Below are 23,369 nucleotides of genomic sequence, written 5' to 3' on the forward strand. Positions count from 1 at the left end.
ACCAACCCCCTATTGTCCCCCTCTTCATGTGACCCCTGTGACCTGTGCTCCGTGACAGCACAGCAAGAAGGACCCCCATGCTCGGGTTGCCATGGCGATGACCTTGGAGGGCCCCAGTCAGACACACACACACACACACACGTCCACAGACACACACTCGCTCACACACTGCGGCAAAGGCGAACGATCGATATTCTATTATACAGAGGGTGGCGAGGGGGGTGAGCGAGGAAAGTCGCACTGCAGTGAGCTCACTGCAGAGACACAGGGGAAATTAGAGCGAGGGGTGAGAGTGTGAGTGTGTTTGTCAGTGGGAATGACAGAAAGTGTGTGTGTGTGTGTGTGTGTGTGTGTGTGTGTGAGAGCAGGAGACACTGCATTTGTCATTGGACAGTGGTAGAGCGGTGCCAGAAAGTTTTTGCGTTGTCACTCAAAGAGACGTGGTAAATGTTCACAGGATGTGGCAAAGTGACCTCCCAAACGACCCAAATGCTTATCTCTCACATAAAGCTGTATATTGTGTATATTTTTATTTTATTTGTGTACTAGGTGGGCAATAAGAGGCTCATTTTAAATAGATGACCCTTGTGGCACAGAGAGGTAGCACAGTTACAGCCTGTTCCCTTAAGATTAAAGATATACTGCCTTGTTTTGCTTGCGGTAATGTAACTTTTAGAAAATAACTTTTATAAGTCATAAAAGTTGCTATTCCTTCCTGAACACATCATTCATGTACTATTTCTGATTTTTTATTGTCTTGAAGAAACGAGTTTGGGGAAATAGTAGGACATTGTTCCCCTTGTAAGACTTTACACCATGACAGCGACTGTCATCCTGAAGCTCACAAGTGTTGATGTCAGACACGGCTGACACATTTACAGAGTGGTTTGGTGCATTACTCTGGTTTGCTGCCAACCCTTCCTCCTATGGAGCTCTTTAACATTATGCAGTTAGCAGGTTGAAGTGCATATAATTAAACACTAGGTGGCATCCCAACATCATATTTCTACTCAATAATTTTTCTGCTGCATTGTACACTACTTACCACTGAGGTGTGATGAAATAATGTATTATTGGTTATATAAAATATGATTATTTAATATCACATTCGAATAAGTCTTGGAATAATAGTGCATCTGTATTCCAGTCATCATAAATTAATATCAATGTCATTAGCATGTTATAATCGACAGTGATACGGCCTAACACTATAGGATCAATTAAATTTGACCACAAGGATCAATGCTACTTTGGTGCAGACTTAGCAAAAATGTAACATATAACTTTTAAAGGGAGTATGTGTTGCAGGTCTATAGTAAGGTATGGCATGACATTATTTTTATTTAGTCCGAATGTGTCACCTTCATGAGAGATGCATATCATAAGCTGTTTTCAAGAAAGAGCACTAAAGAAAGATAAAGACTACAGGACCTAAAAGATTAGCTTATTATTGTAATAAAGTGTTTTGTGAGGTGTAGTTTTTCATTCGACAGAAAGACACATAGACAGGTCTAGGTTGTATTAAATGTTCTAGATGTTTTATTGTTGTTGGTTTTGTTTATTTGACACACATGTTCTACTAGTTATGTTTTTTTTCTTCTTCTTCTTCTTGACTTTCAACTCTTGCAGCCATCTGAGATGGATCCAGCCTGAGACCGCTGGCCCTTCACTGGTCTCCAACACATACATGCACAAAGATCCAGGCCAGAACGGGCTATACCAGGACCTGGACCGAACCAGGGTTGGTCCCGATCCGGTAACAGACCGCAGGTGCATGGTCTCTTCATCACCACTCACCACATGATATCATATCAGCACACCTGCAGTGGCGAGGACTTGAAAGCCTTGGTTGGTGTCTTGTGTCTTTTGGTAAAAACACAATCTTAAAACCCTGCTCTGCTGTTACAGTTTTAGAATAGCCTCCTGAAAAACCAGCAAAAACAACTGAAACCAAACAAAAAACAGAAACAGAGAGACATATCTCCCACTTTTTCCTATTTCACCAATATCGTTGATGTTATTCTTCATGAATTTCTCTCTCGAGCTGTTTTTCCAACATGTTTTTTATTGTTTCATTTAAATTCAGTATAGAATTATATAGATTTCCTAGAGCACACAGAAAGATTGAGTTGTATTTACCAACTTGGGGGGAGGGGGGGTGTACTGTAATAGTTATTAACAAGGACAATGGTTCACACAGTGCACACAAACAGAGACAAACGGGGCAGGAGGGAGGGGAGGGGAGGAGTGTGAGAGACAGAGGGGGAAGAGAGAGGGAACAGGACGCCATGAGGTGTGCTTTGTTAGGCCTAAATGAGGAAAAGCAGCTCTCACGTACCCCCCCTCCCGTCTTGGAAATAAAAAAGACAAGTAAAATCATCGAAACCCCCCGTACCCCACATATTAAAAAAACAACAACACTGTGGCCGTTGAGAACGGAATAGAAGGAAGATGGACGTAGCGAGAACGACAGGGAGATGACCACTCCGCTGGTTCTCCACAGACAGGAGACGGAGGCGAGAGGTGGCAGTCGAAGTGGTGTCAGCGGTGGGGTCTCACTGTGTGATCTTTACATCTTTGTGTGATTGGAGGACAAGCAAAGGGTTGGCGAGGAGGGAAAAGAGAGAGGGGAACGAAGGTACAGAGACAGACGAGGGGGGAAAGAGCAGGGGGAGAACAGGGAGGGGAAGGAGCTGGATGGCCCTTTTTTGCAGAGCATGGACACTCCCTTCGTATCCTTAGCTCATTCAAATCTACATACACAATATGCAGCTGCCGTTTGGTAGATATATTGGTTTATGTACACAGCAGTGAGAGAACACATGCAAAGAGTATCATAGGAGATAGGGAGAAATGGGGGCGGGTCAATGTAGAAAGTTGTAAAGGTGCTTTTGCTGTTTTTAATCTTTGGGGCAGTTGTGATGAAAATTGCTTCAAAGCGGTTTTTGTCTTTAAGGGGGCGGGGCATCTGAAGGTGTGTCTGGCCAGGGATGGAGTGATAGGGAGGAGAAATAAGTGGAACATGTAGGGGGCTTGAGCAAAGATGCTCCATTGATCAATAGTATGTCTCTCTTTCGACCCAACCTGGAGTGCAAATGAGAGAAAGAAAAACACAGACAAGTTCACAGTCAATTCAGTGTTTTCAAGTCATATTTTATGCAGATTTTCCATTAAATTAGCATTAGTTAAAGGACTAGGTAAACATTTTGGGAAGTACGGTACTGCCAGCAGTCAGTTAGCGTAGCTTAGAACAAAGACTGGAAACGGGTAAACAGTTAGGCTTGCTCTGTCCGACGATAACAAAATGATTATATATATTATTCCATTTCTGCCAATAGATCCCCTAAATGCTATAAACTTACCTCCAGGGTTCCTACGAATGAGAAGTTTTCGGACCTCATCATAGACAAAGATGAGAAAACTATAGGGGAACGCACAAAACCACCAGCTAGGCCTGTAGGCGAGACAAGAGAACAACAAGGATTAAAAATAATCAATAAACAGATATGACACAATATGTCTTAGAACCAGAGTGACTGCATATGTATCCATGTGATACACGTGACACTCACTTTAGTGGATACATCCTGAGTGCCACATCCATGCCTGGGCAGTAGGACAGGAAGGCAGCCAAGGCTGTCTCTTCAAACAGGCCAAAGATCAAGATCTTGTTTCTGGGTGGAGACACACAACAAATGTTATATACATGTTACTCTAATTTAGATCATATAACGCTCATTGGCAAAAAGATAAATTACTGAAAGGACACTTTTAAGTATGTCGGTATCACAATAAATTTGGACTCACCTCATGCCCTGCTGGAACACAGAGTTACGCCTGGTCTTGCAGATGATGACATCAGCCCACTGCACGACTACAATACTGACAAAGAAGGCTGTGTGGCAGGTGAACTCTACAATCTTCCTCTGCTCGTATGTCTGAGTGCAAGAGAGGGCAGAACCAGTAAATAAAGTAACAAAACAAGAAAGCGCCTGAAAGTTCACTTAAACACATAAAAACTTCACACTAACCCATTGCTGCCCGTAGGTGTCTTCCAGGTCGTTGCAAGAGCGGTCGTCCCAATTGAGCCTGATGCCTACTAGTGTAGTGGGCAGGAAACCATTTTCAGCCAAGATGACAAAGTAGGCAAAGAAGCCTCCAAGAGCCTGGATCATACCTGAGAACAAAACACACAGACACAGAGATTAAGTTACAGATTTTTTACTTTTTTTAATTTAGTTTTCCCAAAAACATTACAGATAGGTCCAAAGAGAATCCAGCTGTTGTTTGTGAACAATGAAAGGTGGATAAAGATTGATTTAAACACAAAATGACTTTCAGGCAACTAGGATCAAACTTCAATCCAGATCAAAGACAATTCCGAGCTTGGATCAGCGGCAGCCATCTTCATTTCACCTACCAATTTGTCCATAGGCAATGCTGATAAGCCTCTCATTCACCAGCTTGTCCCTGAATGGGTTCCTGGGCTGACGCTTCATGATGTCGCTCTCAGCTGCTTCATAAGCCAGTGAGATGGCTGGCACCTGAGGGACGAGGGAGAAATGGGAACTTTTAGTACATTAAGATGTGCCCTATCAACAGGAGCAGTTTTCAGTGATGAGATAGAGATTTAGTGAAAGCTGCGTTTGTCGTAAAAGACAGTGAGTGTTTGATCAAATCTCACCATGTCTGTTCCCAGGTCAATACAGAGGATGGTGATGGTTCCAAGTGGCAGGGGGATGTTGACGATGATGAACAGCAGGAAGGGGGTGATCTCTGGGATGTTGCTGGTCAAGGTGTAGGCAATAGACTTCTTAAGGTTATCAAAGATCAAACGGCCTGAACAGGGAAAAACAGACAGGTTACTACACTCTCTGAAACCTTTTGTACTGTACATCCTCAAGGATCACATGTTCCACTTCTGTCCTTTGGGTCTTCTCACCTTCTTCCACTCCTGTGACAATAGAGGCAAAGTTGTCATCCAACAAGATCATGTCTGCGGCCTGTTTGGACACATCTGAGCCAGAGATTCCCATGGCAACACCAATGTCAGCCTTTTTCAGCGCGGGTGAGTCATTTACACCATCACCTGTCACAGCCACAATGGCACCCTGGAAGAGACGCAGGAGGGAGAGGATGATGTTGTATAGCATGAATATAAAGAAGAAGTTATACTTGTTAAATGTATTTATCTTTTAGTTACCCATGTATCTTGAGCTTAAAAAGACCTACTTATTTTAGCTAGAGATTAATACTCTTCATTCATATGACCAATGTTATTAAACGAGTCAATACTTCATGAGTAAACTATTTTGGTGTAATTTTAAAACAACCCTGATTAGATAACAGCCTAAATGTTTTCAAGATCTGAACAGATGTCTCTGAAATTGAATTGTCACATTTAAATGGCAATCAAATATATTGAAATGTTAGAATTAATTTATTTAATTTAAATTCAATTCAATTCAAATCTTTTTTTTTTTTTATGTAATCTAACCACTCACAGTTAAAAAAAACAACATGTTTTATGTATTAGTCAGGGAATAAATTCGACAGATAACTAGTGCCATCTGCTGTTGTAAAAGTGTAATGCTATTTATAAATGAAGTCCCCAAATGTACCCAATGTAATCTACAGAAAGCATTTGGAGAACACTGCTTGGATTAGGAATTTAACCTCTACTTGTTCAAGTCGTCCCAAGTATTCATTACCCATAAGGCATTTTACTCTAAAAGAATCTAAAAATGCTCAAACCAGTCTCTGGCAGCCTTCTACGATGATGAGCTTCTGCTGTGGGGAGGTCCTTGCAAAGACAATCTCTGTGTGATTCCTCAGGATGTCGTCCATCTGGTCCTGAGACAGATCCTTTAGGTCTGTACCGTGGCACACACAGGCCTTGGCATCCCTGAACACAGACAGTGAAGCATTGATGTGGGTCTTGTAATTTACCATTATTGTTTTTTATGACTGTGTTTGATTTTGTGTGTTTTTCTGTAAGCACTCTTTACCTGGGGTTGACCTGGCTGACAGGTATGTTGAGACGAGCTGCAATGTCCTCCACTGTCTCGTTGCCCTCTGAGATGATGCCCACTCCCTTGGCAATGGCCTTGGCTGTGATTGGATGATCTCCAGTGACCATAATGACCTAACAAGCAACATAAATTACATTTTTTACCATAATCACAAACACAATTTGTTACAAAACCTTATTCTAAAAGACTTTAAGGAATAAAGAAATCTGATATTAGGCTTGCAAGAAAAAACTCACCTTAATACCAGCAGATCGGCATTTGCCAACAGCATCAGGCACAGCAGCACGGGGAGGGTCGATCATGGACATGAGGCCAATAAAGCAAAGGTTGTCTGTCTGGAAGTTGACATCATCTGTGTCAAAGGCAAAGCCCTTGGGGTACTGATCTTCTGGTAGCATCACGTGGCAGAAACCTGGAGTGAAAAGAAACGCAAGATTTAGTGTTTGATTTATGATGTATAAGTATCAACCCAGACCTTCTATCCCTATCCTCTGACATAACTTCCATCACAAAATTACATTTCAATAGTGCCTGGTCTTAAGACAGATCTTAAGTTGAAAAGCGTATGATCAAGAGCTGTCGCATATTTGCTAAAAATTAATGGTTTGCAGTCACACTACTATTAGCCGTAATTCAACCGATGTCCATTTAGTTGCATGTCGTCGCTGTCCTATGAAAACTATATATTTCCAAATTTGATTTAACTGTTTGTTTGTCTTTTTTTTTACCGAAAGATGTCTACCTCTTATGTAACAGAAACCATTTAAAACCCCTTAGGCAATATGAAGAATGCATCGTCACAAAACAAAGACGTTTTATTTTTCCTTCTGGAGATACAAGTTTTTTCAGAACAGTAGTGGCTCTAGCAGGGTATATGTTTTAATTAATAAACTATTAAGCAATGACTAAAATAATGTTGTTGTTTTTTTCAGAAAGTAAAATCAAAGGATTGATGCGATTTTGAAAAACGCAAATATATTATAGTATGAGGAATATCTAAATAAAGTGGACAAGACATAAAATCCATGTTTGACCCTAAGGGCTTAGTCAGACTGTATTTACACTGTCACCCTCCCTCCCCCCCTGTATCTTTGAATCTCTCCTGTTATATCTATACCTACCCAGTACTCTCTCTCCCAGTCCTCCCAGCTCCATGTAGGCATTCTGGAAAGATTCCTTCAACTCCTCATCCATAGGTTGCTCCTTGCCCTGCATCATGATGGTGGTGCAACGGTCCAGGATCCTCTCAGGGGCTCCCTTCATCACTAGCAGGTAGCGGTTGTCATTGAGATCCTCTGTCTCGTGCACTGAGAGCTGGAAGAGGAGAGCAGAATGTTAATTTAATTTAATGAACATGGTGTTTGTGCATGTGGGTTATATCTTGTGTACACAGCTTTAATAAAACCTGTTACTTACCTGGTATTTGTTGGTGGAGTTAAAGGGGATCTCAGCCACCTTCTTGTTCCTATCCCTCGTGGCCCTTACTGAGCCACAGGACAGCTCGATACACTTCAGCAGGGCTGACTCTGAGGCATCGCCGGCCACGTCACGCTTCAGAATGGGCAGCTGGTCTTGTCCTGCTTTAAACTGAGCGCGGTTACACAGACCAGCGACACGAGCCAGAGACAGCCACGTCACTGAGCTCTTGTCAAAAGAGGCACCTGAAGTGGGAACAGGAGAGAGGGTATTATTAACCTTCATGATTTGTAGTTATCATTTATCCCTTTTATAGTTGTTACATAATTCATCAGTGGTGGCTGTTCGCCCCATCGTCACTAACCAGACTGGTCCTCAGTGGTGTCGGCCTCGTGGATCTGATTGTCAAACCACATGTGGGCCACAGTCATCCTGTTCTGGGTCAGGGTGCCTGTCTTGTCAGAGCAGATGGTGGAGGTGGAGCCCAAGGTTTCCACAGCTTCCAAGTTCTTCACAAGGCAGTTCTTCTTAGCCATACGCTTGGCAGTCAGGGTCAGACATACCTGCAGACAAATACATGTATAGGTTAATTGTTATTTGGATTGGATGCATCACCTGTAAAGCTCCAGAATTCATTTTTTCTGTTTCTTGATGCTAAATAAAGTGAGCTCACGGTACGATTAAATAAAAAAAAGTATTTTTTTTATTGTCATAGCACCTTTCAAAATGAAAGAGAAATGTAATAAAAATAACATACAAAGCAATGTAATTAACAACTTAACTAAATGTAATAAAATGTAATCACATGCATTGATAAAAGACGTACAAACAAAGAAATAAAATGAAGAAAATGCGACGGGTCCAACATATAAAAAAATAAAATAAAGCAAAAACAACAGATTGCAAAAAAAATATACCATATGATACCAATGTATCTAATTCAAAGTCATATGTAATTATTTGTCCACTTACAGTGACTGTGGCCAGCAGCCCTTCAGGCACGTTAGCCACAATGATGCCGATGAGGAAGATGACAGCCTCCAGCCAGGAGTAACCCAGGATGATGGCCAGAATGAAAAAGGTGACACCCAGGAACACGGCCACGCCTGTGATGATGTGGATGAAGTGCTCAATCTCCTTTGCGATCGGGGTTTTGCCGGTCTCCAGGCCAGAGGTCAGAGTAGCAATGCGACCCATGACTGTGCGGTCTCCGGTGCAGATAACAATGCCACGAGCTGTGCCTGGTTTGGAAAAAGAGCACACATATAATGATGTAAAATACAATTTGAAGAATCAGTGCCTGTGTGATTAGTCCTATGAACATTTTTCTCTCAGTTAGAATTATGCATACATTTAAATAATTTGCTCAATTTGGGGGCTTTAAATAAAACCACAGGCACACAAGTTAATAATAGCATGTCATACTATTGCCATGGTGACCATACCTTCCACACAGTTGGTGGAGAAGAAAGCAAGGTTTCGGGTCTCTAAGGGGTTGTCATGGGTACAGTCAGGTGACCTGCTCTGAGGTTCTGACTCGCCTGTGAGGGAGGAGTTGTCAACCTAATGGGAAACAGGGAAAGTAAAACATGAAATTGCATACAAAAAGAAGCAAGACATAGAGTGTGTGTGTACTGTGTATTTGTGTGCGTGTGTATGTGTGTGTGTGTGTGTGTGTGTGTGTGTGTACCTTGCAGCCATGAGCGGAAACCACCCTGATGTCAGCAGGGATCCTGTCTCCTCCCTTCACTTCAATCAGATCTCCACCCACCACTTCTTCAGCGTTGATCTGTACCTTCTCACCCTCACGGATCACCAACGCTTGCTGCAGGGAGATAACAGTGATGGTTAGAAAACACACAAACACACAGGCGTTGCACAATATTTAGAGAAACATGGTGTCTCAGAAAATGTGGAGTTACAGCAAAAAAAGCAAAGACCTTTTCCATCTCTTCATGTGAAAAGAACTGTCTGACTAAACATATTGTTAGCAAAGAATTCATCCATTCAATTATAACGCACAGTATGAATAACTATTTTCAGGCAGATGGAATCAAAATAAGCTTTCAGACATAGGTTGGTTTCTTTCGAGCAAACACATATTTACCTGAGGCACCATGTTCTTGAAAGACTCCATGATTTTGGAGCTCTTGGCCTCTTGAAAGTATGAGAAACAACCAGTGATGACGACGACAGCTGTGAGCACAATACCTAAGTACAACTGGAGAGAGACAGAGAGACAAACAGTCAAACATATGTGAGTGTGGTCTGTGGAAAAGCACTGGATACAGTGTGTGTAATGCTAAAATCCCTTTGTCAAGGTGTTATTAATGCCTGTACTTCAGAGTGGGAAGTGTGACGGATGTGTTAATGAGGTGTAGATGGGTCAGATGTGAGTAAGTGTGTGGATGTGTGTGCGGATGCTCACATTGTCTCCTGCAGGATCGTCCTCAGTGGCTGCCTGGATGGCGTAAGCCAGGAAGCAAAGGATGGCGCCAGTCCACAGCAGGACGGAGAATCCACCAAACAGCTGGCGACAGAACTTGACCCACTCCGGGGTGGTGGGAGGAGGGGTGAGAGCATTGGGACCATCCCTGATCAGATACTCTGCTGCCTTGGCATTGGTCAACCCCTGGAGGGAGCACACAGACAATGAAAACACACATTTGTTTCAGTTTGTTAACGATCTCATATTTCTTGAGTATGACTTTGGAGTTGCATTGTCAAACACTGTAATAAAACAAGAGAAGTATGCCACCTAGTGGCCAACTGGAAAATCTGTCTCAAACCATAGCTGTACATACGTACAGAGAGAAATATGTTTTATATATACATATACATATACATATATATATATATATCAGAGAGCCAACCTTGCTTTTCACAACAAATATCATCAACTCACCTGAACAATGTCAGTCTGGTATTTCCTGCATGTTTCCTCTATGGACATCTTATGTTCCGTCTGGAAAAAAAAACTGAGATAATCAATACTCTGCGTAGCTCAGTATGTTTAGTAGTTGCCATTTTTTGCATGCAAGTACAATTTATTTGAATATCTTAATAGTCCAAATTGAATCAAGAACTATGCTGATATGTAATAAAAATTAGTTTTGAGCTTCTTTTTTTTGCATTTTCAGAACATCCAATAACTTAATGGCAGTCAAGGTAATTGGAAATGTACTGCATGCAGTTCACCTGAAAGATAAGAGTATTGGGGCAGATATATGGCGACCCAGGTGTCTGTTTCTTGCGCTTGGATGCGGGATCAAAGTGACGACCTCCTGATAACAAGTCACCCCTCATACCAGCAAAAATACATTTTGTTTTGGCCTGCATGAGAAAGATTTCCCTTCTCTCCAACAGAGTTGGTGTCAATTCATTTTACCTTTACTATATTCTCAAAAATATTCTCTTTTGTTTTTCAAAAGTTTAAATCATTTACACGCATCCTAAAAATGCTTGGATGGCATTAAAAAAATATTAATAATTAGGGAACTTTAGGTGTCAAACGAATCAGGTTTTGACTGACAGGATTAAAATTGAATTGGTCTCAAACATATTTTATGCCAACACTCAGTTCCACAAGTATTCATCACAGATAAGAGAAGGATTTACTTACAATGGGGACTTCCTTCTTCAGGTCATCCATGTCCTTGGTCTGTGCCCCCTTCTTCTTCTTGGGGGAACGGTCATCTTTGTCCTGTGTGGTGGCAACGCGGTAACTGTCTGACCGGCCATACTACAGACACACACACATGTTTTATACATGCCTTCGGACTAGATTAAGGAGATAGTAGCCTATGCACCTTTGTTTATAATCTTAACTGTTCTCTTGGCTTGAACATTATATTAACAAACTAAAAACTACACTTTGGCTCTGAAAATCCATTAAATGCTTTAATTATTCAGAGAACCGTATTGTCTGGCATTCTAACAGTATTTACCAGTAAGACTGAAGGAGCCAGCAGGCTTTATTGAATTGCCCTTGAGGTTTCTCTTTCACTACACAGTAAATAATTTTGTACCCTTGTGAAGTGGCCTCGTGAAGTAGCCTGTATTTCGTTTACAAGAAGGATGTCAGATGAAGAGCATATAAAAACCAAATATCTTAAGAATTGAAGACGTGAAAGGTAGCTGGTGTTTTTCTCTGAACAAAACCCTCCACATTAAGCGTGCACTATTACCACACATTAAAGCATGTGACTCCTGTCTGCTGGCCACATCTATTTCATCCCTCCACTGATCAAGTAATTGTTGCTCAGATGTTCACAACAGCCTGATGGACACAATCAAGTGCAAATGGTTTAACCTGTAGGTTTTAACTTATCGCTTCCTGGCCTTTTTCATTTATCTAGCAGCAAGGGCATTAGAGAGACAGAGAGCATCAAAGGCTTTCTGATTAGATTCTAATATGTTCTACACTACTAGACCAGCTACATCAGAGACACTTTGATGTCAAAGATTGAAAATTAAGTCTCAAGTACATGCACACACACACAGACACATCAAATGTCCTTGTCCTCTTCCGCCTGCTTTACTGTGCTGCCTGTTGTTCCAGGTACTCTCCTAACTATAATTATCCCCTCAGAAATTGGCTTATGTTGTTAAACGAGATGTGAGAGGACTATTAATAACCCAGATTTTCTCCAGCACTACAAATTTTGGTCTTTTTAGGTCTATAACTGTAACTCTAGCCTGTTGTCCGGAAGGAGAGCAGCTTGACTTGCTGGGCCACGTCAATACAAATGTTCCTCATCAAGGGTCAGAGGTGACATGGAGAGGCACAAATCCCTCCCAGGAGGTGTGAGTGGGTACTAGTGGTCGGGCCCTTCACTTACAAAACTAAGTCATGAAGGAAACGGTGGCAGATCAATGCAGTCAAATTAATATACACTGATGGTATGACAGAGTAGCAAAGTCCAGCTGATATGGAAGCCACATAATTCACCCTGAATCAGACCGAAACATCAATAACTAATAGTCAGTAACAACAAACCTCTTAATTAAGGGTTGCGTGTAAAATATTTGGCTAAAAGTTACAATTTCATTGATAAGAGGCACTGGCTGCGTGTTCCTTCACAGTAAATCAAAAAACAACTGTGTGGTGAAATTCACTGAAGTAAAGTAAGCACCCTCTAGTGGTGCAACCAGGCAGTAACATTATCAGGGGTGCAGCATTTCCAGGTGACTGCTCCTCGACTTCCTTCTTTGCATCTGATATCATAGTACCAATGTGAACTACAAACAGATGTCTCCTTTGACTTAATGCTTAATGTTTACTTTAAAATGAATCTGTAAAAAATCACGTGCCAAACTTACATATTTACAAAAGCAGGAGTGAGAAAGTATGAATTTAGATCCCACGTCCTCCACAAAGACTCACACACCCAGACCACACCAAAACACACACTTGCCAACTAGAACAACTTGCCCCTTCAATTCCCACCGTGGGAGCTGCAGTTGTTCTGCCGTTGTGTGAAACTCTTGTGAAATCGTGCCTCGAATTTTTATGTGGTAACAAAAACCTGTCTTTCTAGATTGTCGTCATAAAAACAGAACAGCTTCATGAAGCAGCATGTGGATGACAACTCTCCCTCGCTTAATTGTGGAGCGCGGGCTGCTCAACGACCGCTGCTGAATTCAAAGCAAACAATTAAACCCTTCGTTCGAGCATGTTAGGCAGAGGGTAGCATGTCAGTGGGAAGGAGCTGTTTGACCTGACTGCAAACACACCCACACACACACACATGCAAACACACAGCGTTCTGAAACAAAAGAGCAGGTGAGCAAATCTCTTTGCCGCAGCAAGACCAGGCAGGCCTGGTGAGGCCGAGGCTGCATAAAGAAGAAACTGATGCAGTGGAAAAGTACTGCTGCTCATCCCCCCTGAGACAGAACCGGTGTGCGTGTGTGGCTCCGATTGAGATAGAGGGTGTGTTGGCACATACATGTATGTATTATATGCATGTCATTGTTCATTGGAGACTAACTGAATGAAGGACGGCTCCAAATCTCTATTTAGAGATCAAGGGTGTTGACTAATATGGAAAGTTACAGATTTACCTTCTAATCAGTATTAAATAGGCACCATAATCTAAAAGATGAGAGACAGGCAGGTGTGTAAGTGCATTTGTTGGTTTAATATTCTTGTTGTGGCTAGTTTGTCTACAGTCAATGAGAAACGCTGCAAAAACACATTTAGGGAGCATTGTCAACGTTGCACCTGCTCTTCTGAGCATATGCACACTGAAATTTATAATCGCAAACCTTTGACACACACTTTCTTCCTATCACAAACACACATATGCCCAGACAATAGAAGTGTTTGGAATGGAGATGGAGAGGAGTGCCAAACAAAGCGATACGTGGTGAAAAGTAGGGACACGGAGAGATGGATGTTGAGGGGGTGGATGACGGACGCGGCTGGGCACATGGAAAGGGAGACATCAGTGGGAGGTGAGAAGCGGGGACAGATAAAGAGAGAGAGAGAGAGAGAGAGAGAGAGAGAGAGAGAGAGAGAGAGAGAGAGAGAGAGAGAGCTGTTGACACCCTTCGCTCATGCTTCTAATTAGATATTGACCTGCAAACTTTGTCTGCTGGCTCTGTGTCAGTGTTTGACCCGCAGTGACCCCACTCTAATAGATTACAAAACCTAACTTATGGTGTGTGTGTGTGTGATACTTCACATATGCTAATAGCTTATATTCTCACTCCGGGTGTCTGTGTGTGTGTGTCTGTGTTTGCGGATGTGAATGAGTAGTTATCAGCATGACTCAAAGATGAAAGAGAGGTCACTGATTTATCTTGTGTCGTGTTTACAGTATGTGGAGTATTTTAAGTGCATACCTGGCTTTGTGCGTGTGTGTGTGTGTGTTAGTCTCTCATGTCCCTCCTCCACACACACCCTGCTACCTGATAAGATTTATCTTTGTTGCACCTACAGTATGTTGCGAAAGCTTTTGCAAAAACATTAAACAAGTAAAAGCCTTAAAAACTATACTTCTGTCTACATTTAAATCTGTTGTTATTGTAGTTAGATGACGCATCTGTTTTCAGGTCTATCTGTCTGTATATCTGACTCTGTCATTACCACTTTGATTTTAATTATTCAGCAGAGAAAGATGAAGTCCATATTGTGTATACATATATAACTTGAGTATCCTTGCATTTGCAGAAGACATCAAAGTGCACCTGCCTGTGTGCGTCTGTGTGGGTGTCCGGCTGTCTCACACAGCTCTGGGTAATGTAATGAGCCCCCTCTGTCCTGAGGAAGGAAACAGAGACTTGTGGCTGGAATTACAGATGCTCGCTCTTCCACAAACACACAGACGAACAGACTGATGGACAGACACATCTCTGACATCGTCAGGGATTGGAAACATTGGATGCTCCTCTATGGATTACATAGTGCGATCACTCACATGCAGTTACATATTGGCTTATCAAAAATCAGCCTAAAATATCAATAGTTCAAAAAAGCCAATTGCTTCACGTATCTGGTTGTGTGTTTGATTTGATCTTAAATTATTCTACAGGCCGGCTCTGGCTAACCAAAATAAATCTTGCGTTTGTCCCCTGATGAATGACTGTGTTTGGAGGGCAAGTCACCATGGTGACCAAGCTCAGCAGTGGCCTAGTGCTCCTAGGATCCCCCGATGTTCTCAGGAACCAGTAATAATTGATGCATCTGTAACTGGACACTGTATTCACTGCTGTATAACACAGACGGGTAATTGATTCAAGGAATTAGTGTGTGTTTGTGTGAGCAGAGGTGAGTCACTGTGTTGGCCACAGTCCGTATGTGCAGCGTCTACGCGCATTGCGGCATAGAGGAAGAGAGATGTAGAGTAGAGTGAACGAGAGAGAGAGAGAGAGAGAGAGAGAGAGAGAACGAGATTGTGAAATAAAATGATAAGACACAACACTATTCTACTAGGAATACATGTGGAGTGGCAGTTAAGAGTGTATTTTCTAACTTGAATGAGAGGCTTCTTATGTACCATTGAACCTACACAGTTGTCATTTATTTTGGCAGATGGAAATCAAGTAATACTACTCTGTAATGTTCACATCATGGACAGGAGTGGCATCTGAGAGAATTATCATGTCAAGCATCTTGAGGACAACGGGTCGAGGCATGCCCACCAACGGTGGATTGGACTGGGACTGGCATGTAGCATCTTTTCTTCCGCTTTAATTGCACGCACACATGAGGAATCCTGTAACAGGAAGAAGTGACGTGCATATACAAAAATGTGTGTTTCTCTTAATGTGAAAACAATACGAGGAAGTGGTTTGCAGATGGAAGAAGTACACCCTGCTCCATTTTATCAATCGGCGGCCACCACCACATGTTTCATGTTAGTCTCCACTTCCTCTTTGTACAGAGCAACCAGATGCACGGATCCTATCAGCTCGTCTGCACTGAGCATGTCAGAGCTACACTCATGACATTGTTGCGTACTTTTCACTATGACCATGATTGCAGAATATACAGCTGAGCTGAGGAAATACTCATTTGTCATTGCTCTGAGCTCATGGGAACTGTTTTACAAAGTGTCTGATGGTGGTGTATAACAACATAAATATTATATTTCTATCTGTCATTACAGCTAACATTAAGTAGATATTGAGTCTAATTCATGTCATCTGTTGTAGTTCAGTAAGATGATTGAGGCTGCAGGTTGAAAGCCCTTTGTCTTCAGTCTGGCCAGTTGCTTAGCTCGTGCACAACAAAAAGTTCCTTGATATAGTGCCATTGTGTAACTGCATAGGTCTGTCTTGTAGAGAAGCTTAAGTACACTCACAATGAAATGATTATAAATGTAAGTGTGTTGCATGCCATTTATTTTTATAGCAATAAGGCATCTTTAAACTCTACTTATTACTGTATCTCCACTACACTTTGCTGACCCTCTCTATCGTCTCTATGAATTATTAAGTAAAGGGAAAAAAAATAAAATCTGTCAAAACATGAAAATCTAAAAAGGTATGAACACACACAAATTGAATAAACATATATTGCATGTGAAATATGTGCTGGTTTGTAATCACATTTCTGCATCTCTACACATGATACTATGCGTGTGGTGTGTATATGTGTGTTGTTGCATTCATGCGTGTGTGTGTGTGTGTGTGTGTGTGTGTATGTGTGACCTTGCGAGGTCATTAAGCCATCTGCTGTTTCTTGCAGCAGGATGGCAGGGCTCTGGGCCACAGTGGGGGGCTCAGGCCGTGGGCCGAGGGACATAGCTGTTAGGATTAGCTAGTCTGATTACTACACTGGATTAGCCCTCTGTGCTTCATCCTCTCTTTGTCTCTCTATCACTCCTCTTTCTCTGCAATTCTCTCTCAGGAAAATCAAATGCATTCGTGCAATCTCCACATTTATCATTAGGTCTCGGCGCACAATCATTTTGTGAATGTCTTCCAACAGTACTGAGTAAACGAATGGATTAGGTGGTTACTTTTAAGAGATGATTAGGATTTGAATGCTGTGTAAAAGAGACTGTTAACATATTTGTTTCGCTTATCTGTATCAGCCTCTAGAGTGATATGAAGGCTTTTTTATCTTTCTACCTAACAAAGTGAAAAGGTATCAAAAGGAGGAGATTCCAGATAACAGACATGAAGAAGAAAGGGAAAAGATGTTGTAAAACTTTTCTAGTACAACAGTCCCAGGGGACGTTCTGTTACGTCCGAGTGGCAGTTCAAATTAAAACATGTACAAGTAGAAGGAATTAAATAGTATACGGAAATAGAGAAGATTGATGCTGCTTAAGAGCACTAAAAAAATGTTAATCTCTAAATCACATGAACACAAAGAGACAGAGAGAGATTAACTCTTTTTAGCGCTCAAATCATTTTTATAGTGTTCTCTCTAAAAAATTTTAAATAAACAAAAGCAAGAAAGTCAACAAAACAACCCAAACTCAAAATGTCAACTTAAATTGCCATCCCTCCTGCCCCCATCCACTCTGTCCGTCCCATTATCGTCTTCATCTGTTTATCTGACAGAGACAATTGTGTAACTGTTCATCTTTAGCTCTATATAACGCACTGTCCACCCTCGTGAGCTCTGAGGGATGTGTTTGCTATAGTTTTTGAGTCTTGCCGTGTGTGAATGCGGCCTGGTCTAGATTAGCATTGTAAATCTTGGTTCGTTGGTGCTTATAGAGAACATGGCATCTCTCCATGGGGTGAGAGAGGGCACCTCACGACTCCTCAGCAGGCAGCTGGTCACATAGATATGTCCAGATGTGCATGCACGCACGCATCCATACACACAGCTGCTGACTGAACTAAATCAAGACTAAGCCAAATACCCATTTACGGTTGAGATTTTCAAGCATGTGTCGCTTTGTGATTCTAAACCAGGTCCTGTTGTGTTGAGTATGTCTGAATGAATGGAAAATCACATTCACTATTCAGGAATATAATTACTGAAAATCCCAAAACAACTTCTAACTTATTAACTGAACGGCAGCATTATGTGGTAACAAAATACTAAACAAATACAGCAAGGTGTTTGATTTTAACAAGCCTTTGTCCATTGTGGCTGCCAAGTGTTATACTTTGGTGTATTCACACAGGGAATGCGCACACGCACACATTTACACACATTTACACACACTTCACAAACATACACACATCTCCAGGACAACACCCTGAATTAGTCATGTCGTTGTAGTCAGGCAACCATACCCCTCTGAATCGCTCTCTTTATGGGAGACAATCAACACAATAATGTTGGAAAACTGTTCGTCAATCACTGTGTCTACTGTAATCCTGTTTAAAAGTAATCTATGAAGACGACAGCACTGACCTTTACATTTTATTAGCATTACACAAGCTTCTTGTCCCGTTAGTCTAACACTAGCGGGGAGGCAAACTACTGTTTTTTTGCTGAGCCACGAGAGAAATCTGGACTTCAGCAGTACTCTCACTGGGGACATGTCCTCATTACAGTGGATATCTATTGATCAGGAGCCTACAAGAGGCTTGAAGGGGACAATGAAGGGCCATGAAAGGTCAACATATTGACCTTAATTGACCCCTAGGCCACAGGACATCCCGGCTGGCTGTGTGGTCAGAGAGACCACGCGGTTGATCAGATCCTGTATGGACGTGCTTTTCTATTGGTTCCTGCGACACGTGGGACAGATCCGCTGTGGTACAGTGCAGCCTATCAGCATTGGGCACCAGGTGCAGTGGGGAGGGATGTGCAGTACTCTGCACCAAACGGAGGGCTGGGCCTCTGCAGAGGCCACACCACACATCATACTCCTGAACTACCTTCCACCGACACCTTCTAACTTCTTCTCTGTCGCTGCCCACACCTCACTAGTGCCATATATAAAAGTACAGGCTGTTCTAGAAACCGTTACGTCTTGACACAGGTACTTAGTGAGTCTAATCAAGGATCTTATAGGGATCTCAACACTATCAGGAGCTTCTCCTCATCCACGCTGCATTCAGAGCAGCTCAACCACACCCCTCGTCACCAATATGACCTTCTGTCAAAGCCTCAGTGCTACAACTACACCTTCATTTCTCCTGGGGCAACCAGGCCACCAACACCACACCTCTCCACACCACACTCACCCTACAGTCAATGTCCTACGAAGATCATCCAACCCAACCACATCCCTCATCTCCCTATCCCATCTGTCAGCCGTCCCCCTGATAACCAATGCCACAATGTGCAGCACGAGGAAACAGGAGCCATGGTAATGTGAGCCTCAGGTCATTATCCTGTAACAAGATATACAGCCAGGCAGTCCTCCCCCACCATACGCCTCCTCCGTCATTTTAAATCTCTCTCTCCTTCTTCCTCTACACCTGCACACCAGCCACTACTGAACTGCCCTTCCTCCCTCTCTCGCTCTCTCTCTCTCTTTGTCATTCTTGCTCTCTCAGCAGAGGCACCCTTCCCCCATCAGCATCACGTGCCTGAAGGTGAAAATCTCCTCCTATAGCCTCTTCAGCATCAGCCATGTATAGCTGCACTCATGCAGAGAGGAGAATAATGAGCAAGATGAGAGGGTGTGTGAGTGAAAATACATTTCTTCAGAGATGTTCTGCCAAATTAGGACTATCCATCTCTGTGTAAAACAAAATGTGCCAGTTGCCTCTCTAGTATCCCTGACACATGCCAAAGCTTTGCTCTATAGCATCACTGCTGTCTCTAAGCACTGTCCTTTCTGCGTGCTCCTCGTGCCAGCCTATCACAGCTCTTAGCAGGGAATTTCCACACCAGAGGCCCCGCCCCCGGTTTGACGCAGAAGGCACGTCGCATGCGATGCCCCCCGCGGCCTTGGGAAAGGACAGCTGGCAATGCCATCGCACAGTGCGCCATCGCAAGATTCGCGGAAAAAAAAAAAGATGGAGAGAGCGTGAAAGGAAGTGTAGTCGACCGGCAACGCGTGATAACAAGATCGGTCCCATCACTCCATCCATCCATCCATCCCCTTTTTCATTCAGGGTGACCTCAGCCGTCATCGAGTGAAAGTCAAGGAAACAGCGGATCGCCATTGACGCTCATTTTCTGCTTTACAAAAAAATGAGAGCTGCGGCATCTGCCGAAATGACACACCATTCCATTGCACACAGCAACAACCGTGATGCGTAAGCACCTTTTGCACTCGCATCGCTTTTGACGCAGTGCCCACTAATGCTGCCGGGTTAGCCGAATCCTTCATCTTGAACGCCTCTCGCAGCAGATGGGCCTGCATTTCAGATGCTTGTGTAACTGCGATGACATCTGCCCGTACAGCCGCTGCAGCGCTGGATATCTCTCAGCGCCGCATGGTCCCTTGTCTGCGGCGTCATGCCACCGCATCATTTAATAGACACACCGCAGTCGGAGATTAAAAATTACAACTCCTTCCGCAGGATGGAGATGAAGCAGAAATTGCGCAATAGCTCTGACCGGCAGTCGCATCTGCACCGTGGCATTTTCCGGGAGCGCTGTGTTTTTCCACCAGCCTCTTGTGATTCATTTGCATGACTAATGCGTGTATATATATCTATATATAACCAGAAACAGTACAGATGTTTTTTTACGGTTTAACGGTGCGCGCACCAGATAAGAGCTCTCATACTACTTCATTGTAACAAGCACATCGTGCTCCTGGTGAAGGCCTAGTGGACGCATCACTTCTTTAATCTGTAGTTTGTGTAAATGTGTTCACTGTTGGTGATTATAGAGTCCCTGTTATGTCACAAATTAAAGGGGAAATAAGCTGGCGAGGCGCTTACTCCCAGTAACCGCATTATGACGCATGGGTCATCGGGTGCCGAGGATGAGACTCCTCCGCTGATAGCAAGGACGCGATGGGCTCAGCATCTTCCCGGTTCACCGCCAGATGCTTCTCTCGTGCTGGACCGGGCCGCAGAGAGGGCAGTGCCAGCGGGCTTTAAAGCAGGAGCGCAAACGAGGGGCGGAGACGGGGGGCAGCGAGGGCGTGAAGGAGGTCACAGTACATCCTGTCCATTGATCACTGAGAAGGATCTAGGACATCATGTAGGCCTCCTTTTTTTGCCTTCAAATGTAACAAAATGCAGTTGTTTTAAACCACAGGTAAATGATGGGTGAACAGAATAGGTCTCTAACAAGTGCAACCCCCTCCCCCCTCTCTCCCACACGAGAGCTCTTGGTAAGAATAAACCGATCAGGCCTACTATGGCTGGCAAGGTTATCGTCGAAGTAGGCCTATCAGAGACCTGAAATACACATGACACTGACAACCTCTAAACCACACACACCCACTCTACGTGTGACACTTTGGACATCAGTTTTCATATTTTATCTCGGTGTCTGTTCAAAGCGACCGAGTGAATGAGACAAAATGACATGATCCGATCAAATTTCAATATTTCAGTTAACGTACAGCAAAATTGGTATTCAAATGAAAAGCAGGCAAACGTCAAATAAAAATGTGTAGTGAAATGCCGCTGCTTTATATAGCCGCACTAGACAGAAGCTACTGGCTACATCAATTTGTCGCAGTCCAGGAGACCAGAGTAAAACACAGTTCCGCATTAGAGTCAATGTCACTGAGACAAGCGGGATTTCCATAGAGGAAAAAATGACATCACATCAGCCCTTCTTTGTCAGGGGTGAAATATCAGGCTGTCGCTTATTTCTCAGGCCACTTCAGGTGGGGTACAACGCAGTTAAAAAGTTGGAATCGTCAGTCTTACCCCCATGTTGGCGCAGTCACTCTTCTCCTCTCAGGTGATGCACGGCTTGAGAGGTGTCAGCCCCTCGCGTTGAATTATATCAAAATGCCTTGCCTTGAAAAAATAAAAGAGAATATGCTCAGTTTTCAGGGTTGCTTAAATTAAAAATGGAAAAAAAGACGTCATGGCAGTTATTTATAGATCTGACTAAATGTTGTTTTGGGGCTTAAATAAACGGTCTCTCAAACCTTCCAACGGGTTAGGCTTCAATCTTTCCCTCCCCAGTGAGACGTCTTTCAAATGAAATGCTGCGGTCTCGAGCGGAGCATCACGCGGGGATGCGCTTCCTTCCTTTGCTCTCTGATACTTGCGGAGAAAGACCGGCGAAACTAACAAGCCGCACTGCTATTCTTTCAGGATTTGATCTCCCTCCGCGGCTCTGCCAGTTACCGCAGTACTCCTTTAGCCGCACCACTCCGCCAGTGGAAGAAGCGCCGCCTAAGCAAATGAGCGAACGCGAAGGGGCAATTACTCCCGCCCCCACGAGCGCAGCTGGCCAATCATAATTCGGAGCGTCTCATCGATGATGGGATCGCTAACCAATTGGTTTAATAACAGTCTTCAAGCAGGCCAATAGAAAGCTCATTCATGCCACTCCTGCTTTACTGCAGAATACCGAGGCTTGCAGCCAGCAGCGTCGCGAGTCTCTAGGCTGAAAATGTATATAAATGGACGCACAAGGTTAGATTCTAGCTGTCGTGATTGTATTTGTTCATCATGCATTGTATTTACCTAACATAAAATAGTGGATTTGTGTGCAATAATGCATGTGATAAGCATCCTTGGATGTCTCATTGGTCGTGTTGGTCTTGTCATGAGCATGGTGTGCACCTGCATATGCCACTTCAGCAGTTTTAGCTGATGTGGAGGGACTCTTGCTCTCAGTGTTGCAGGTAAAATTACTGACATGGGCGTACCTCAGTTGAAGTAAACTACAGAATCCAACCTGACTTGTTTCAGCACAATGATAGGGGTCTCTGGAACTGTTACTCTACTTGACATTTATGAGGACAGTTGTAAAAAATGGTATCTACTGTTGATGAGTGGGATTGACAGCTGCAGCGAGTATCAACACACTGAGACAGGAATGTAGTGAACAAATCAGACTACATTCTTTAAACACGACAGGCAGAAATAGATAGGGACAGGAACGATAGAAAAGATACAGAGAGGGAGCCATGCCAAGGGCAAGGGAAATTTGGACAACAAGAACAAAACCTGAGGGCGGGAAAGAAATTGGGTAGTTTGACAGGTTGTGTATTTTTTGGTAACAATGCTGAATGGGTGCAAAGACAGAAAGTGTGAAAGAGAAACAGACAGAGGACACGCAGCAGTGAGTTGCCATCACAGGCCTTTGGTCACGTTTTTACCTCTGTGCTTTTTCGCTGAAGGTACAATGCAGCAGTGAGACCAAAAATGCTCTCAGAGTTGCATACGCACATTAACACACACATTCATGCATATAGGGCCATGCCTGATTTGCAAGGGAAAGCTGAGAGTCACGCTTGCTGTCCCTGCAGCAGATTGTTGCTATGCCTCACTGCCTTCCTTGCTGCAGGCCCAGACGATGACCATGCAGCACCATGAAACCCCAAAGCATCAGAACAGGGTTAGCTCAGGGTTGGAGGACAGACAGCTACAACCGTCTTCAAAAATGCTGCTATAGTGCAGTTA

The 23,369-nt window shown here is 43.2% G+C and overlaps 1 protein-coding gene across 2 annotated transcripts; it reads right to left on the reverse strand.

Moving 5' to 3' along the window:
• Nucleotides 1–1,512: 1,512 nt before the first annotated feature.
• atp1a3b (ATPase Na+/K+ transporting subunit alpha 3b) lies at nt 1,513–22,074 on the reverse strand. 2 transcript variants are annotated; one of them, XM_068735130.1, is made up of 23 exons: nt 21,884–22,074; nt 21,657–21,749; nt 11,071–11,151; nt 10,354–10,413; nt 9,877–10,080; nt 9,556–9,669; nt 9,139–9,273; nt 8,894–9,011; nt 8,421–8,689; nt 7,813–8,011; nt 7,449–7,693; nt 7,154–7,346; nt 6,269–6,444; nt 6,009–6,145; nt 5,755–5,905; nt 4,943–5,111; nt 4,685–4,839; nt 4,421–4,544; nt 4,032–4,177; nt 3,808–3,938; nt 3,573–3,674; nt 3,363–3,454; nt 1,513–3,084 (listed from the first exon to the last, which is right to left on the reverse strand). In XM_068735130.1, exons 2-23 carry the CDS (start codon nt 21,660–21,662, stop codon nt 3,056–3,058), a joined length of 3,036 nt encoding a protein of 1,011 aa, XP_068591231.1. In that variant the 5' UTR covers nt 21,663–21,749; nt 21,884–22,074; the 3' UTR covers nt 1,513–3,055. The 2 variants fall into 2 exon arrangements, with proteins under 2 accessions (XP_068591231.1, XP_068591229.1); XM_068735128.1 differs by having other exon boundaries at nt 11,071–11,190.
• Between the last annotated feature and the right edge of the window lie 1,295 nt (nt 22,075–23,369).

Source organism: Cebidichthys violaceus, unplaced genomic scaffold (genome assembly GCF_023349555.1).
Source record: "Cebidichthys violaceus isolate CVI_PGR_0920_01 unplaced genomic scaffold, fCebVio1.0.p SCAF_7, whole genome shotgun sequence".
NCBI classification, from domain to species: domain Eukaryota; kingdom Metazoa; phylum Chordata; class Actinopteri; order Perciformes; family Stichaeidae; genus Cebidichthys; species Cebidichthys violaceus.

What these genes read in the sequence shown, in the direction of transcription:
- atp1a3b (XM_068735128.1), bottom strand. An exon ending in CTCCACCAACTGTGTGGAAG is followed by an intron (nt 8,690 to 8,893) that starts GTATGGTCACCA and finishes TTTCCAAACCAG; the next exon opens with GCACAGCTCGTGGCATTGTT. An exon ending in ACACCTACGGGCAGCAATGG is followed by an intron (nt 3,939 to 4,031) that starts GTTAGTGTGAAG and finishes TCTTGCACTCAG; the next exon opens with ACATACGAGCAGAGGAAGAT.